The sequence below is a fragment of the Oncorhynchus masou genome, chromosome 1, assembly GCF_036934945.1.
Source record: "Oncorhynchus masou masou isolate Uvic2021 chromosome 1, UVic_Omas_1.1, whole genome shotgun sequence".
NCBI lineage: Eukaryota > Metazoa > Chordata > Actinopteri > Salmoniformes > Salmonidae > Oncorhynchus > Oncorhynchus masou.
Window position 1 is genome coordinate 19,399,315 of NC_088212.1, and position 19,245 is coordinate 19,418,559.

The following is a 19,245-nucleotide window of genomic DNA, read 5'->3' on the forward strand; positions in this document are numbered from 1 at the left end:
AAAACAGCTCGAGCTCAATGAGGTTGGATGGAGAGCATTTGTGAACAGCAGTTTTCAGTTCTTTCCACAGATTCTCAATTGGATTCAGGTCAGGACTTTGACTTGGCCATTCTAACACCTGGATATGTTTATTTTTGAACCATTCCATTGTAGATTTTGCTTTATGTTTTGGATCATTGTCTTGTTGGAAGACAAATCTCCGTCCCAGTCTCAGGTCTTTTGCAGACTCCATCAGGTTTTCTTCCAGAATGGTCCTGTATTTGGCTCCATCCATCTTCCCATCAATTTTAACCATCTTCCCTGTCCCTGCTGAAGAAAAGCAGGCCCAAACCATGATGCTGCCACCACCATGTTTGACAGTGGAGATGGTGTGTTCAGGGTGATGAGCTGTGTTGCTTTTACGCCAAACATAACGTTTTGCATTGTTGCCAAAAAGTTCAATTTTGGTTTCATCTGACCAGAGCACCTTCTTCCACATGTTTGGTGTGTCTCCCAGGTGGCTTGTGGCAAACTTTAAACAACACTTTTTATGGATATCTTTAAGAAATGGCTTTCTTCTTGCCACTCTTCCATAAAGGCCAGATTTGTGCAATATACGACTGATTGTTGTCCTATGGACAGAGTCTCCCACCTCAGCTGTAGATCTCTGCAGTTCATCCAGAGTGATCATGTGCCTCTTGGCTGCATCTCTGATCAGTCTTCTCCTTGTATGAGCTGAAAGTTTAGAGGGACGGCCAGGTCTTGGTAGATTTGCAGTGGTCTGATACTCCTTCCATTTCAATATTATCGCTTGCATAGTGCTCATTGGGATGTTTAAAGCTTGGGAAATCTTTTTGTATCCAAATCCGGCTTTAAACTTCTTCACAACAGTATCTCGGACCTGCCTGGTGTGTTCCTTGTTCTTCATGATGCTCTCTGCGCTTTTAACGGACCTCTGAGACTATCACAGTGCAGGTGCATTTATACGGAGACTTGATTACACACAGGTGGATTGTATTTATCATCATTAGTCATTTAGGTCAACATTGGATCATTCAGAGATCCTCACTGAACTTCTGGAGAGTTTGCTGCACTGAAAGTAAAGGGGCTGAATAAATTTGCACGCCCAATTGTTCAGTTTTTGATTTGTTAAAAAAGTTTGAAATATCCAATAAATGTCATTCCACTTCATGATTGTGTCCCACTTGTTGTTGATTCTTCACAAAAAAATACAGTTTTATATCTTTATGTTTGAAGCCTGAAAGGTGGCAAAAGGTGGCAAAGTTCGAGGGGGCCGAATACTTTTGCAAGGCACTGTATATGTCGCAAGTGGCAAGTTGATACAATTCCAAGTCTGGAAGGTTAACCCCCCCCCCCTTACTTAGGAAGATGTAAAACTCTCCTTTTTAGTCTATGGGTTTTATTACCCCATATAAAGTCTGTTATGATGAGTATACTTTTTTAAATAATGTCTTCGGTGGGGTAATTGGTGTATTATTTCTTCATAGTTCACTTTAGAAAACAGATCCTCAAACTGTTATCCTTCTTGGCATTACAGAGGGATGACATGGAGGCTATTCCAGGATACCTTTCTCTCCACCAGACCGCTCACATCATGACGCTGAAGTGGACGCCCAATCAGCTGATGAACGGCTCTGTGGGAGACCTGGACTATGAGCACAGGTGGGGAGAGCAATTCACTAATGATCATTTCTCTCACTTATGTACATCAAGATGGCACAGCAAGGTGATGACTGTTTGTAGGAACACCATACACCACCTGTGTGTTTAAGTTGATGTCTACAGTTGGTGCAGCGGTTCAGTGTGACTAAATCATGTAGCGTGTCTGTCTGAGTGTTACTCAGGAGGGCTTTGTGTCTTGAGGTCAACTCTGGAGAGGGGAATATGACAAGGGTTGTTTGTAGGGGCAGCAGGGGGACATGTTCAAGCATACTTCAAAGTAACTAGTCATATCATTTTAGTGACTTTGGTACTTAGCCCGTGGTATTGTTTGCTGTGTATCACTTAAACTTTTATTAAAGAGCACTTTTGGGAGCAGCAAACACTCTTACTTATGCAAAATACTGAACCCCAACTTTAATAATTTCTACATTCAGTAACACAGACCGTATTCAGAGTTCTGCACACACCAAGAGAGACACACAACACACATATCCCATGGCGATCTTTGTTGTTCAACTCAGTGTGACAAGGTGAGTGATGTCTCAATAACTCCGGCTTTGATTTCATCTCTTTCAGTGTGTACTGGGACTACGCTATGACCATACGTCTGGAGGAGATTGTTTATTTGCACTGTCATCAGCAGGGTAGGTCCATCAATGGAGGCTAGTGGAGAGAGACATTGGGAGGACAAGCTTATTTTAATGTCTGGATTGTAATCGGCACATCTTGTATGGAGCTCAACTACTTGCTACTGCTATCAACGACAGCTAGTTCTGGTTCATTTACGGAGTTGTTCATATCATTTTTTTATATTTAAAAGGTCCATAAAAGGTATAAATTATTCTCTGCAGTGGACACCGGGGGCACGGTGGTGCTGGTGAGCCAGGACGGCATCCAGAGACCCCCGCTGCGCTTCCCCAGAGGGGGGCACTTGCTCCAGTTCCTCTCCTGCCTGGAGAACGGCCTCCTGCCCCACGGCCAGCTTGATCCTCCGCTCTGGTCCCAGAGGGGAAAGGTCATCCCTATTTAATTTGATTATTAAAAAAGACAGATCTTGAGTTATTTTAGCCAAGGTAATGTATATGTGTGAGTATATGTGTTAGACTGCTTAAAGCCTATATTATGTCTACTGGGCAGAATAAATAATGAAACCCTCCCACACAAGGCTGCTTTAAGCCAGACCTTATTAAGTATTGCTTATATAGGCAGTCCTTCTGTTTGGTGAAAGTGTGTATGTTTTACAAATCTAGACTATTTAAAGACACTGTGCTATCAAAATCTTAATTTAAAAAAATGTCTTAAAGAATGCTGTTAATAATTTTAGATTTAACTGTATCTAACATTCCCCTAATTTCTGACTACAGGGGAAAGTGTTCCCTAAACTGAGAAACAGGTGTTCACAGGGATCCTCGGACTCCGTGTCTGATAAGGAGGAGGACGAGGCCACGGACTATGTTTTCCGCATCCTGTTCCCCAACAGCCAATCAGAGTTTGGTAAGTGACCTCAACCCCTCCTCCATTCGTGTGATCACTTCAGGTGGTCACTTCAGGTGATGTTTTTTTAATTTTTTAAAATCCAACTGTCCTCATTGTCCATTCCAGTGATTATAACCCACCCTCCCCGTCTTCCCCCGGGGGTTCCTCTCCTGTCCCGCTCCTTCTCCCTCCACCTGAGAGGACAGCCCCCAACCAAAGGGAACCTGGTGGTCCCTGAGCGCTCCTTCAGTTGTCCCGGAGACCCCCCATCGCCCACCACAGGGAACAGCTGTAACGTTACCACACCTCAGCTCCTCCTTCAGTCTGTCCGTCCACTTGCTTTGCTTCAATCACTGCCTCGCCCTCTGTCTCCTTCCTGCAAATCTTACAAATGAGTACCCTAATCAAGCACTCTCTGTCCTCTTCCCTTAACCTCAGTCCCTCTTGGACAATAGGTAGACGAATTGACTGGCCACGGGCCTTCCAATAGAAAAAACACAGCGTTATGTCGAGGTACACAGTGGTTTACAGTAGTAGAAAAAGCAAATGTTGAGCAAGCAAATTGTCATGCTTAGGGACGAATTCTAACTTCAGCTGCACACACATTTTGTATTAATCATGCCTTGACGTCAATGGAAGATATGCCTGAGAACTTGAGTTAGTATGTGCCCATAAAGAGAATATAGAAACATAAAGACCAATAAGAATGTGTCATCATTACCATGACAAAAGACTGTTGTTCACCCTCTGCAGATTGAAATGCCTTGATTCCCCAAATGTCATTGTTGATGTGCTTGATTTGCTCTCTAACGCCACCTCTATGGCAGCTATTAACACTTCCTCAAATCAAGTGACAGATCTTGCCCAATTTGTCTAATTCAGCTGTGATCGTGTCTTGAGAATCATCTTCAGAGGTGTCCAAATCGTGACAGGACAATGTGATTCTGGCTGGGAGTTTGAACCTGTGCAGTTACAGTATAGCACAGAGTTTCAGACCAGGGTCAAATACATATACCGATGTAAATCAAATCAAATTTAAAAAAATTGTCACATACACATGGTTAGTAGATGTTAATGTGAGTGTAGCGAAATGCTTGTGCTTCTAGTTCCGACAATGCAGTAGTAACCAACGAGTAATCTAACCTAACAATTCCACAACTACTACCTTATACACACAAGTGTAAAGGGATAAAGAATATGTACATAAAGATATATGAATGAGTGATGGTACAGAACGGCATAGGCAAGATGCAGTAGATGGCATCGAGTACAGTATATACATATGAGATGAGTAATGTAGGGTATGTGAACATTATATTAAGTGGCATTGTTTAAAAGTGGCTAGTGCTAAAAAAAATGTTACATCAATTTCCATTATTAAAGTGGCTGAAGTTGAGTGAGTATGTTGACAGCAGCCACTCAATGTTAGTGGTGGCTGTTTAACAGTCTGATGGCCATGAGATAGAAGCTGTTTTTCAGTCTCTCGGTCCCTGCTTTGATGCACCTGTACTGACCTCGCCTTCTGGATGATAGTGGGGTGAACAGGCAGTGGCTCGGGTGGTTGTTGTCCTTGATGATCTTTATGGCCTTCCTGTGACATCGGGTGGTGTAGGTGTCCTGGAGGGCAGGTAGTTTGCCCCCGGTAATGTGTTGTGCAGACCTCACTACCCTCTGGAGACCCTTATGGTTGTGGGCGGAGCAGTTGCCATACCAGGCGGTAATACAGCCCGACAGGATGCTCTCGATTGTGCATCTGTAAAAGTTTGTGAGTGCGTTTGGTTACAAGCCGGATTTCGTCAGCCTCCTGAGGTTGAAGAGGCACTGCTGCACCTTCTTCACAATGCTGTCTGTGTGGGTGCACCAATTCAGTTTGTCCGTGATGTGTACGCAGAGGAACTTAAAACTTACTACCCTCTCCACTACTGTCCCGTCGATGTGGATAGGGGGGTGCTCCCTCTTCTGTTTCCTGAAGTCCACGCTTTCTTGGGAACAGGAACAATGGTGGCCCTCTTGAAGCATGTGGGGACAGCAGGCTGGGATAAGGATTGATTGAATATGTCTGTAAACACACCAGCCAGCTGGTCTGCGCATGCTCTGAGGACGCGGCTGGGGATGCCGTCTGGGCCTCCAGCCTTGCGAGGGTTAACCCATTTAAATGTTTTACTCATGTCGGCTGCAGTGAAGGAGAGTCCGCAGGTTTTGGTAGCGGGCCGTGTCAGTGGCACTGTATTGTCCTCAAAGTGAGCAAAGAAGTTATTTAGTCTGTCTGGGAGCAAGACATCCTGGCCCGCGACGGGGCTGTGGATACGACATCGCCAATGCACTTTCTAATGAACTCGCTCACCGAATCAGCGTATTTGTCCATGTTGTTGTTGAAGCGTGGAATCAGATTGGTCGGACCAGCTTTGAACAGACCTGAGCGCGGGAGCTTCCTGTTTTATTTTCTGTCTGTAGGCTGGAAGCAACAAAATGGAGTCGTGGTCAACTTTTCCGAAAGAAGGGCGGGGGAGGGCCTCATATGCGTCGTGGAAGTTAGAATAGCAATGATCTTTATTTGATAAAAATAAAAAAATAAAAAATGTAACCTTTATTTAACCAGGCAAGTCAGTGAAGACAAATTAATATTTACAATGACGGCCTACACCGGCCAAAGACTGAAGACACTGAGACAATTGTGCACCGCCCTGTGGGACTCCCAATCACGGCCGGTTGTGATACAGCCTGGATTCCAACCAGGGTCTCTGTAGTTTGAAACAAATCGAAATATATTTCATATTTGAGATTCTTAGAAGTAACCACCCTTTTTCTTGATGACAGATTTGCATACTCTTGGCATTTTCTCAACCAGCTTCACCTGGAATGCATTTCCAACAGCCTAGAGGTGTGTTGGGCCATTGTCCTGTTGAAAAACAAATGTATGCCTTTAATTGTAAATTAATCACTGACATTGTCACCAGAAAAGCACCCCTACACCCTCACACCTCCTCCTCCATGCTTCACAGCGGGGACCACAGGTGGAGATCATCCGTTCACCTAGTCTGCGTCTGACAAAGACACGGCAGTTGGAACCAAAAATCTCTCATTTGGACTCGTTGGTGTCCTTTAGTAGTGGTTTCTTTGCAGCAATTGGATCATGAAGGCCTGATTCATGCAGTCTCCTCTGAACAGTTGATGTTGAGATGTGTCTGTTACTTAAACTCTGTGAAGCATTTATTTGGGCTGGAAGCTGAGGTGCAGTTAACTCTAATGAACTTATCCTCTGTAGCAGAGGTAACTCTGGGTCTTCCTTTCCTGTGGCGATCCTCATGAGAGCCAGTTTCATCATAGAGCTTGAGATGGAAAGAAATTCCACAAATTAACTTTTAACAAGGCACGCCTGTTATTTGAAATGCATTCCAGGTGACTACCTCATGAAGCTGGCTGAGAGAATGCCAAGTGTGTGCAAAGCTGTCATCAAGGCAAAGGGTGGCTACTTTGAAGAATATCAAATATAAAATATATTTGATTTGTTTAACACTTTTTTTGGTTACTACATGATTCCATATGTGTTATTTAATAGTTGTGTTGTCTTCACAATTATTCTACAATGTAGAAAATGGTAAAAATAAAGAAAAACCCATGAATGAGTAGGTGTGTCCAAACTTTTGACTGGTGTGTGTGTGTGTGTGTTCTGTGGAGCAGTGGCCCCAGAGCTGATGGACCAGGAGGCCAACATCTGGCAGGCCACAACCAGAAAATCCTCCTGCTCGTCCTGTACCCAGTGCAGCTTCTCAGACGGAGGGCCTCCCAATGGGTGCAACCATGAAAGGTCAGAGACGGAGACACACACTGCTGGTTACCCAGATTTCATCCCTGGACTTTACAGATCTCACTGGCCTGAGAAGGATACAAGATCCCCTGACCCCGGTTCAAATACTGCTTGAAATCTTTCAAATACTTTGGTATTTTTCTTTAACCTGCCTGGAGTGCCAGGTGGGCGGGGTATGCACTTTTTGGACTTTTCTATTGGTTCCATTGCACTAGGCACCCTTAATCAAGCACATATACAGTATTTTATATGATTTCAAATAATATTTGAACCCAGGTTTATTACATGTTGATACTATAGTGCATGCATTTATCTCATTGTTTGAAATGTACTGTTTTATTACCCAATTGCGGTTTTGATGTCCTTATGAACAGTGAATGGAGAAGGACATCTATTTCATTCATATTGTAATTCATTTGAGGGAATATTTCCTAAATAATTGGCAGTTAATGTAAGATGTTCTTGTGAATGGAGAATAGAGAATGTTTGGGATCAAAATGAAAGTCTTGGACATGTTTAAGACGATGTGGAGCCCGTATGGAGAACACTTTGACTTGTGTGCTGTTTCCCTCTGCAGAGCCCCTTTGAAGCTGCTGTGTGACCAAATGAAGTATCAGATCATCTCCCGGGCTTTCTATGGCTGTATGTGATTGTGAACACAAATCTTGTATCTTCTTTTACCCCTAGATGATTTGCAATGTTTTGCAACAGATTTTAATTTAAAGCAGCTCATCAATTAGTCTAGCATCCAACTATTAATTAAATGTCAGAAATGTCAGATCGCCTTATTTAGATACTGTATCACATAAAATCTTGGAATGTCAGAAGGAGGCTCATTTGATAGCGGTTGTGTTTTTGTATTCCAGGGCTGGCTTATTGTCGTCACCTGTCTACCGTACGTACACACCTCTCGGCCCTGGTCAACCACACTATTGTGGCGCCCGACGCGCCCGGCGATGCCTTAGGGGGCCTCACTGCCGAGGTGTGGCAGAGGTTCCTTCAGGACTGCACCGTAAGCAGCATCACCGTCACATCATTAGCAGTGTCGCTAAGGTTGACACTTTAGTCATCACACACACACACACACACACACACACACACTGTACAGTACCAGACAGCCCAAACCCCTTGGCGACGAGATGCACACACACACATACGCACGCACGTACACATGCACACACACACACACACACACTCATCTGTATTCATCCGTTAGTCATCACATTGCTCACACATTCTTAGTCACACAACCAGCCGTATGCAAGCTTGACTAATGCCCTGCCTGTCAGCGTATCAACAGCATACATTTTCATTGGAGGGATTTTGTTGAATAATCAACCGATGGGAGGAATTCAGTTGACTTATGTCTCAAGTTCATTCATGTGTGTCCAATCTGTGTTTGTAGAGTTCTACTAGCTGTAGGTCAATCTTAACATTTTTCTCACAATTGTAGTTCAGTATTATTAATTATTAAAGAGGGGATTAGGGCCCCCACTGGCATCCAGTGGTACACAACCATTCTGCACTTTGATTGATCAAATAAAATAAAATAGTATACAACAGGTGTGCCGAATACAACAGGTTACAAGCCCTTCACCAACAATGCAGTTTTAAGAAAAATAAAAGTTAAGCAAAAATGTATTAAATAAACAAAAGTAAAAAAATAAAAGAGCAACAATAATAAAATAACAATAACAATAATGAGTCTATATACAGGGGTACCGGTACCGAGTCAATGCGCTGGCTACAGGTTAGTCGAGGTAATATGTACATGTAGGTAGGGGGTAAAGTGACTATGCATAGATAATAAACAGCGAGTAGCAGCAGCATAAAAGGGGGGGGGGGGGTTCATGCAGATAGACCAGGAAGCAATTTGATTAGCTGTTCAGCAGTCTTATGGCTTGGGGGCAGAAGCTGTTAAGAAGCCTTTGGGACCTAGACTTGGCGCTCCGGTACCGCTAGACGTGCGTTAGCACAGAGAATGGTGGCTGGAGTCTTTGGCAATTTTTAGGGCTACTGAGGGGATACTGGTGAAGAATTTAATAAGCCACTGGCTTCCTCTTTTGTTTTTTATACACGTACAGTACCAGTCAACAGTTTGGACACACCTACTCATTCAAGGGTTTTTCTTTATTTTTGCTATTTTCTACATTGTAGAATAATAGTGAAGACATCAAAACTTTGAAATAACACATATGGAATCATGTAGTAACCGATAAAGTGTTAAACAAATCAAAATATATTTTACATTTTAGATTCTTCAGAGTATCCACCCCTTGCCTTGATGACAGCTTTGCACACTCTTGGCATTCTCTCAACCAGCTTCATGAGGAATGCTTTTCCACGGTCTTGAAGGAGTTCCCACATATGCTGTGCACTTGTTGGCTGCTTTTCCTTCACTCTGCGGTCCAACTCATCCCAAACCATTTGAATTGGGTTGAGGTCAGGTGATTGTGGAGGCCAGGTCATCTTATGCAGCACTCCATCACTCTCCTTCTTGGTCAAATAGCCCTTACACAGCCTGGAGGTGTGTTTTGGGTCATTGGTATGTTGAAAAACAAATTATAGTGCAAACCAGATGAGATATATAAATATATAAATATTGCTGCAGAATGCTGTGTTAGCTATGCTGGTTAAGTGTGCCTTGAATTCTAAATAAGTCACAGTGTCACCAGCAAAGCACCCCCACAGCATCACACCTCCTCCTCCATACTTCACGGTGGGAACCACACATGCGGACATAAGTTGTTCACCTACTCTGCGTCTCACAAAGACATGGCGGTTGGAACCAAAAATCTCTAATTTGGACTCATCCGACCAAAGGACAGATTTCCACCTTTCTAATGTCCATTGCTCGTGTTTCTTGTCCCAAGCAAGTCTCTTCTCATTGGTGTCCTTTAGTAGTGGTTTCTTTGCAGCATTTTGACCATGAAGGCCTGATTTCATGCGGTCTCCTCTGAACAGTTGATGTTGAGATGTCTGATACTTGAACTCTGAAGCATTTATTTGGACTGCAAGCTGAGTTGCAGTTAATTCTAATGAACTTATCCTCGCAGCAGAGGTAACTTTGCATCTTCCTTTCCTGTGGCGGTCCTCATGAGAGACATTTTTCTTCATAGCGCTTGATGGTTTTTGCGACTGTACTTGAAGAAACCTTCAAAGTTCTTGAAATTTTCCGCATTGACTGACTTTCATGTCTTAAAGTAACGATGGACTGTCGTTTCTCTTTGCTTAGTTGAGCTTTTTTTCTCTTTGCTTAATTAACTTTTAACAAGGCATATGTTCATGTTAATGTTTTTATGTGCCAGTGTCTATGGTAACATTAGTGTATTCATGTGTGGGTACATCGTATGTGCACTGTTCAGATCTTTGGTACGCCAGACTCAATCAAACGCTCAAAACTAGTAACTGAAAGTAAACAACTGCTTCTGGTATTTGAACTGGGTCTGTACGTAGTGCTTTCTATATCTGTGTGTGTTGTGGCTCAATGACTGAGGCCTCTCCCTCCCCTCTCTCATTCTGTTATCTCCCTCCTTGTTCTCCCTCCCGGCTCTCCTTCCCTGCTCTCCCTTCCTGCTCTACTTCCCTGCTGTCCCTACCTCCTCCCCTCTCATTCCCTGTTCTCCCTCCCTGTTCTCCCTCCCTACTCCCCCTCCCTGTTCTCCCACCATGTTTTCCTTCCCTACTCTCCCTCCCTGTTCTCCATCCCTGTTCTCCTTCCCTACTCTCCCTCTCTGCTCTCCCTCCATGTTCTCTCTCCCTGTTCTCCTTCCTTGCTCTCTCTCCCTGCTCTCCAGGCCTATAAGGAGCAGGAGCTGTTGCGCCTGGTCTACTTTGGTGGTGTTGACCCTTCACTGCGTAAGGAGGTGTGGCCCTTCCTCCTGGGCCACTACCAGTTTGGCATGTCTGAGGATGACAGGAAAGAGGTTGGTGTCCCCCTTGCCATCGGAGGTCACCACCAAACCCCTTGATCTCCGACCCCTGACACTTGCCCTGTGACACTGTGCAGGTGGATGAGCAGGTGCGGGCGTGCTACGAGCAGACCATGAGCGAGTGGCTGGGCTGCGAGGCCATCGTGCGGCAGCGGGAGAAGGAGCAGCACGCTGCGGCACTGGCTAAATGCTCGTCCATCTCAGCCAGTGTGGATAATCCAAGCACTGTGCAGAGGATGATGCACCTTGACTCCAGTGTCAGCAATGAGGTGACACACACGCCCGCCTGCCCATGTGCACACATTTTATTTTACATTTTACATTTTATTTAACCTTTATTTAACCAGGTAGGCCAGTTGAGAACAATTTCTCATTTACAACTGCGACCTGGCCAAGATAAAGCAAATCAGTGCGACAAAAACAACAACACAGGGTCTGTACATAGTCTTGTGGCACACAGGATACCCGGGAGACCAACATGTTAGCTCTCCAACGCCTCAATAATATGAAACTACAAAGCATATTGTGTAATGTTCATTTGAAGCACCAATAATACACTGCCTTTACGACAGTTATATATCATTACATACAGGCCTACAGAATGACATGTCCACATGAGTGTTTTGTATGGATAATGTTGTTCCAGGGTTTTATTGACCTGTTTTCTCCCCTGCTTGTTCTCTGGTACTACTCATGCCAGTCCTCCCAGAGCTGCAGCTCAGACAGACAGAGCCTGGCTCGCTTGCAGAGTGACTCTGACAGCAGTACCCAGGTACCCATATAGACAGAGATCCTCTTAAATATATAACATGTTAAATGCATTCCATATATAATTATATGCCCCTCTACACATAATTAATAGTAATTAATTATTTATAACTGATGAACAATAATAATAATAACACACACAGAGCTGAATATACACTCACTTGTATACACAAACTTTACAACTTTATTTTGGTCCACCAATCACTATTCTAGTGGAAATATGTTGTATTTTGGCTTCAAGTTCAAAATCGAAGAGCACTTCCAAAAGCTAAAAATAGTTCCATGACAGTTTTTGTAATATTCATACCAAAAACACATTTCATATTACAACTGTGCGGTTCCTATTGTTCCAAAACTATGGAATTACCTTAGTCTTTTACAGTCTTTAGCTTTTTTGAACCAATATCGCTCTCTCTCCTGCTAGTTCTTCACATCCTCCCTTCCCTTCCCTTACACTAGCCTGCTTCCCTTTGACTTGTTCTTTCAGGTGTTTGAGTCTGTGGAGGAAGTGGAACAGATCGAGACAGAGCCCAAGAGTGAGGAGGCCAAGCCGGTTCCCAAGATCCCCAATGGAGGAGGCCTGCCCAACGTGGCCAGCTCCCCAGACTCGGGGCATCCCTCCTCTCGCAACTTCTCTGTCACCTCGGGCATGTCAGACCACTCTCTGAGCACAGAGGACAGCACTGTGCCTGACACCAACCCCAAAACCACCATCAGTACTCCTCCACAGCTGACCCCAGCCCAACAGATCCCAGTCAAAGTACATCAGGAAGAGTTGGAAGCAGATGACCCAAATGTCCAACCCCTGGCCCTGCAGGATGAGAAGGACCTCCAGGCCAAGGACAGGCCAGATAAGGAGGAAAAAGAGAAGGAAGAGAGTGTGACTAAAGTGGCCCAAGGTACTGAGGACACCAAGACAGAAGATCCAGAGGTAAAAATGGGGGAAAATCCAGAGACAGCGGAGGACAAGGCAGCAGACCCAGCTGAGCCAGAGAGCCTGAAAATAGAAGAAGAGAAGACTTCCATGACTCTATCTAATGAGAAGATGAAGTAAGGACCTCTGAAAAGGAAGACAGCAAGTTACCAAAAGCAGAAGTGGATGCTGTAAAAGGAACAGTGGAGTCCAAAACAAGGGAGCCTAAAGAGCCTGATGCAGAAGTGATGAAAATGTTGGATGGAGAGCCAACAATGCAAGTACATACAGAGGAGATGCAGTCACTGGAACCTGAGGAGTCAGGAGAAACAAAGGAGAACAAAGGACCAGAACCAGAGTCTGTAGATCCAGAAGAGAATAAGACATCCCAAACATACAATAGAGAGCCAAAAGGGGAGAATACATCGATATCAACGGTGACTGCAGAAGCAACGGAAGACACAGCATCAGAACTGGATGATGAAAGAACTTCAGACACAGGGGCTGGAGAAACAAAGAGTGCTGAAACAACAGAGGTAAAGGAAGCCAACGCAAAAATGTAGAAAAGACAGAAACTGAGAAGGGAGTAGAAGCCAATCAGACTTTGAAATCTGAAGAGGTAGTCGAAACAAAGGTGTATAAGACAGTGTCACCAGAAGAGGTTGCAGAGGCAAAAGTGGAGGAGATAAAAAAATCAGAGGAAGTGGGAGAAATAGAGGAGGAGGAGACCATACTATCTGAGGCCAAGCTGCCAGAGTCAGAGAAGAATAAAAGCCCTGTTGCAGAGACCAGCGTGGCAAGAGCAATGGATAGCACCACCAGGCTCGAAGAGGCTCTGGCCACCACAGAATTAGACGAGTCTCCTTGGCCGTTGAGATGGAGGAGATTTCCTCAGCTAAATTATCCATGGCCCTACTGCGGGACAGGAAGAGCCTGTGTGAAAGCTCCGGGGTCGGGGCTGCTCTCTCTGAGGGCTCAGTTCACCATCTGGAGCTCCGTTTGGAGGAGAAGGAGAAGTGCAAGCCCAGCCCTAAGGGCACAGAGTCCATCATGTCTGAGGAGCCTGAGATGGAGAGCCTCTTCCCTAAATTTGATTTCCTGACCGTGGGAGGAGAGCTGAAAATCTCTCCAGTGCCATCCATCGGAACAACTTACTCTGTAGGCACTTGGCATTTCATTTTAGAGAATAAAAGTTTGGAATAATCGAGATCTATTTAGGTGTTTGGTTATTCTTTAAAATTTGTGTGGTGGTTTTGCACCTTTGTTGTAGCAAGAGCTTTTGGACATGTACACGATCAACCTGCATCGCATTGAGAAGGATGTCCAGAGGTGTGACAGGAACTACTGGTACTTTACCCCTGCCAACCTGGAGAAACTGCGCAACATCATGTGCAGGTAAAATAAAAACAATGCCATTCATGATTCTCTACTCCACTTTTGTAGAAAGGTTTGTAAATAATCTAGCACTCATTATGTTATGTGTAGAGCACAATTAATACATGGAAAATTGGAAGAATGAATGAGTCACACTACACAGTACATGATGCTGACTTCTCTTCGCAGCTATATCTGGCAGCACCTGGAGATTGGCTATGTGCAGGGCATGTGTGACCTGCTAGCTCCCCTCCTTGTCATTCTGGATGATGGTGAGTTAACACTGTGAGTCAAGGCTGTGAGCTGTGTTGTGTTCCTCCCTCACTCTCCTCCTTGGTAGTTGTGATATTGATTCTGCGATGGCCGCAAAATGTGTCAACCTTCAAGATAATTTTTTCTTCTTGCATCATGTGGTTCAATGTGGGTGTGTTATGTTCGCTATAATGTACCCTGGCAGTTACTGTTGTTTGTCTCTATTGAGCAACAGTAGCAACATTTTGCCCTCGAAATAGAATTAATATAAGATAAATCAAGAAATCTGTAATTAATTTAGACGTTTTTGCCAAGGTGGTCTTAATCATGCAATTTTACATCTATCTAAGGTGCAGTATTTCTCAAGTAAAGAAACTGTATGAAAACTAGTAGTGCACTGCAGAAAGTATCGAGTCAGCTGCTACTGCGCTCTGAACTGATTTCTGAGAACATGTCTACAATTTATCATCAGCAAGCTGTCAAATTATCATAAATAGAGCACAAGCTGCACACTGTTTATCAGTGGCTTTTGTTTTTTCCTTAAATAACCATCTGTCTTATGTAACTATACCAAACGTAACATATCATACTAATTTGAGTGTCTTGGATTTACATTTACTATGTTATGTCTAGTCTATGAGAACAGGCTGGGAAGAGACCACTCCGATCAGGATAGAAATGCTTCACCATATGTTGAAAGTGATCACTCAGAATGGCTGTGTATTTATTGGCGTTTACCTTGCCCTCTAAGGGGTTGAGTGGCCCTAAACCAGGAAAATGCACCCCACACCATAACAGAGTTGCCAGATCCCTCATTTACACAAGTGTTTCCTTTACTTTGGCAGTTACCTGTAGCAGGCACATTGAGCAGGCAGGCCATGTTAGATGAATCAAAGTGCTTCAGTGTCATTTTGTTGTTCAGCTATTACCTTAGTGTGCGTCCGTCTGGCAGAGTTTTTTAGCGAATCGTGTTACAAAACAGGTCGTGGTGGGACACAAGATGCTCATGAATGGGTTGACAAGTGGCAGTTGGGATGCAAGTGCATATTGTCTCAATTCTCATTTGCCCACAACAGTGGCAGACTGGAGTGATCACTATCAAACAGATCAGCAAGTTGCCACTTGATAAAGGGCTTAATCGTGCATCGATGTGACACACTGATGTGACGTCACCACGTCAGAAAATAATGCTGGGTTCTTGTTACAAGATGATCATGGAGTAAAGACATGTTGAAGTTTACCTCTGAGTCCAGTTGATTCAATCCAGTATAATATCCTAACTTAGCACAAGTTGTAAGTATAGGATTGAACAATGGCGAAGAGGATAATGTTTGAAAATGATAATTAAATCTGAAAAGTGAGTTAAATGGTCGACAAGATGGAAAGCACCATGCCACAGTTTGACTGCTACAGTGAACCTGCTACGCTGACGTTCTGCTCTTGAGAAAGGTAGTTAACCCCCAACAATAACTGCTCTCTGGGCACCGATGATGTGGACGTCGATTAAGGCAGTCCCCTGCACCTCTCTGATTCAGAGGGGTTGGATTAAATGTGGAAGACACATTTCGGTTGAATGCATTCAGTTGTACAACTGACTAGGCATTCCCCTTTCCCTTGTGCCACAAGTGAACACGGCATTCGCGAGACTGACACAGAAAACTGGTGAGACAGTTCAGCAATTTGTTATTCATCTTAGAGAAGCAGCTAAGGACTGTGACTTTTTGCAGGAGATAAGAACAATCAGATTAGAGGTGCCATACTGAGCACCTCTTATACAGAAGGCGAAAGCTATTGGAGGAGGGCCCTAGGCTAACATTAGCGCGGTTACTCGAGCCACAATGTGAAAGAACTGAAGTGCAAATGTCCACCATGCATGTGAGTAGAGATGCGAAGGTTGATGAGATCATGTTTTAAACAAGGAAGGGAAATATCACAAACGGGTCAGAGACAGAATGTAGACGGAAAATACAAATCAGAGAAAGTTTGCTACCTTTGTAGACATGATCATTTTGCAAAGGACCCTGCTTGTCCAGCATGCGGGCAGACCTGGAAGAAATGTAACCGAAAGGATAGTTTTGCAAAAATGTGCAAGACCAAAGATAACTCAAAACAGATTGTGAAATGTGTTGATTCAGAGGAACAAAACAGAGACTATGCATCTGTGCATGAGAACTGTAACTCAGACAGGATCCTGTTTTCAGTGAGAGGGGACAATTTATTCATGTTAATTGATTATTGGGCCACAACTAACATAGTAGATGAGAGCACATGGGAAAAGCTGAAAGCCACAGAAATCAGGTGTCGTTTATCACTGACTGATAAAAATGTATACTCATCAAACGAGCCAATACCAGTGAAAGGAGTTTTCACATGCCAAATAAAGCTAGGCAAGCGCAGCACACAGACTGAGTTCACTGTGACAGAGAGCCGTTGCTAGGGAAAGAGACTGCTGTTAAATTGGGTGTGTCAAAAGTGGGTGTTGGCAGAGCAGCAGTGACAGATGTGAAAGGGCAGATAAAACAGCAGTACCCCAAGCTGGTTGAAGGGATGGGTAAGCACAACAAAGGCTGATCAACCTACATGTTGATGAAAACATGACACCAGTAGCACAAGCCATTAGGAGTGCTCCATTCCACCTGAGTGAAGCTGTGGAGAAAAAGATAGAGGAACTACAAAACATGGACTAAGGCGAGAGAGTGGATGGTGTCACGCCATTGGTGAATCCAGAGGTGGTAGTGCCAAAACCAAACGGGGACATAAGACTGTGTTTGGACATGAGACAAGTGAACACAGCAATCATATGTGGCAGGTTCCCAATCCCCACAGTAGATTCACTTTTGCAAGGAATAGATGGGTCTGTCATGCTCAGTAAACTGGATCTTAAATGGGGCTACCAACCATTGGAGATAAAACCAGGGCTGTGGACTGACTCTCAACTCAGAGAAATGTCAGTTCAACATGAATAAGATGTTTATGGGCATGCTACTCTCACAGAAGGGCATCAGTCCCACAGCTGAAATAGTGAGAGCAGTGGTCGAGGCCAGGGAGCTTGAGACTTCATCAGAGGTTCCTAGCTTTCTAGGTTCAGTGGGTTACAGCAGTAGGTTCATTCCCCAGTTCTCTACATTCTCAGAGCCTCTGCGGAAGTTGACCAAGAAGGACACAACGTTCCACTTCAGACTGGAACAGAAGAAGACGTTTCAGACATTAAAAGACTGTCTGAAACCACGACTCTTTGCATACTTTGACAAAGATGCTCCCACAAAAGTAATAGCAGATGCAGAACCAGTGGGCTTAGGAGCTGTGCTTGTGTAAGAATAACACAGATAAATGGTTCCAGTCTGTTATGTGAGCAGGAGTCTATCAGAGGGGGAACGCAGATATTCAGAGACTGAGCGTGAGGCCTTTGCATTGGTTTGGGCTTGTGAAAGGCTTTGCCTGTATGTATACGGCAGGGAATTTGATTTAGTGACTGATCATAAGGCCATAAGGCTCGCAACGAACGGTGGGTGCTGAGGCTCCAACCTTATGACTTTCGTGTTGTCCAAATACCAGGGAAAAACAATATAGCTGACTCTGTCTCGTCTACTTGGAGAGACTGCAGTGAATGAATCACACACACATGAAGTAGAGAAGTATGTGAGATTTGTGGCTGTGAACGCAACTCCAAGTGCAATGACCAGAAGGGAAGTGGATGAAGCATCTGCGACAGATGAAGAACTAAGAGAGGTGAGAAATGCTATTCGGAGTGGGTGTTTGATCCGACATGCCAGGCATATGCACCTATAACAAATGAACAGTGTGTAATTGGACAGTTAGTCCTAAGGTTTTGATTTGAAGGGGAACACTCATTGTTTTGCCACATGTACTTTGAGGCATTGTAGGCACAAAACAACATCTCAGGAGTAAAGTATGGTGGCCGGGCATGTACAAGGCTTCAGAGAGACAGGTCAAGTCAAGTCATGGTTACCAGATTGTAGAACGACCAAACGTGCCAGAACCGCTGAGATCCACAGCTCTACCTGATGTTGCCACTGATCTATTGGGTTCACTACGAACAGGACACTCCATACTGGTAGTTGTAGACTATTACAGCAGGTATTATGAATATGATATTGTGCAATCTACCACCACAGAAAAGATGATTAATAGTCTGTAGACTATTTTCAGTCATCAAGGTCTACCAGTAACAATCTGATCTGATTGTGACCCACGGTACTTCATCCAGTTCCAAAACTTCTGCCAGGAAAACGGGATACAGCGTGTGAAAATTATGCCAAAATGGGCACAGGCAAATGGTGAAGCGGAGCGGCAAAATGCCTCCCTCATGAAACAAATTCGCATTGCACAAGCTGGAACCGGGAGCTACACAAATACGTCACAGTTTACAAATCCATTGATCACTCTACCGAGCCCAGCTGCGTTCCTTTTCAAAAGGAAAAGCTTCTGGATATAGCTGCACCACAGAGTGAGCTGGAGACATGGGATCATGGTGCTGAGGAGAAAGGGAAATCCTAGATCTATGCAGACAACCGTCGCAGAGCTAAGTAGTCTGACGTGGACATCGGAGACCAGGATCTCCTCAAACTGGACAAAACAAACAAGTTCACAACAACCTTAAAGGTGTCTATCTCTGATAAGCTACCCAGGAAAGGGCTGAAAATAGTGCATAATAATATATGTAGCCTTAGAAATAAGGTTCATGAAATCAATAGCTTGCTAACATCAGATAACATTCATATGTCAGCCATTTCTGAGACTCACTTAGATACTTAATTTGATGATACATACAGCAGCAGCAATACAAAGATACATGTATAACATCTATAGAAGAGACAGGAATGCTTATGGGGGAGTTGTGCCTGTATATATTTAGAGCCATATCCCTGTAATACTTAGAGAAGATCGTATGTCAAGTGTTATTGAAGTGTTGTGGTTGCAGATTTACCTGACACATCTAAAGCCTTTTCTTTTTTTTCAGTATCTAAATAATATGTGTGAAATGCTTGATAGTATATGTGATGTAAACATAGAGGTCTTGTCACGACATCCATCGAAGT

The 19,245-nt window shown here is 44.0% G+C and overlaps 1 protein-coding gene across 1 annotated transcript in view; it reads left to right on the top strand.

The window, feature by feature from the left end:
- sgsm1a (small G protein signaling modulator 1a) overlaps nt 1–19,245 on the top strand; it is an 89,223-nt gene that overhangs the window by 57,567 nt on the left and 12,411 nt on the right. The window contains 16 exon segments of the mRNA XM_064954978.1: nt 1,538–1,662; nt 2,239–2,306; nt 2,514–2,677; nt 3,027–3,156; nt 6,820–6,946; nt 7,524–7,588; nt 7,813–7,958; nt 10,744–10,872; nt 10,956–11,147; nt 11,579–11,650; nt 12,134–12,683; nt 12,686–12,917; nt 13,106–13,422; nt 13,425–13,717; nt 13,830–13,954; nt 14,123–14,205. Of these exon segments, the coding sequence (XP_064811050.1) occupies nt 1,538–1,662; nt 2,239–2,306; nt 2,514–2,677; nt 3,027–3,156; nt 6,820–6,946; nt 7,524–7,588; nt 7,813–7,958; nt 10,744–10,872; nt 10,956–11,147; nt 11,579–11,650; nt 12,134–12,683; nt 12,686–12,917; nt 13,106–13,422; nt 13,425–13,717; nt 13,830–13,954; nt 14,123–14,205 (2,818 nt within the window).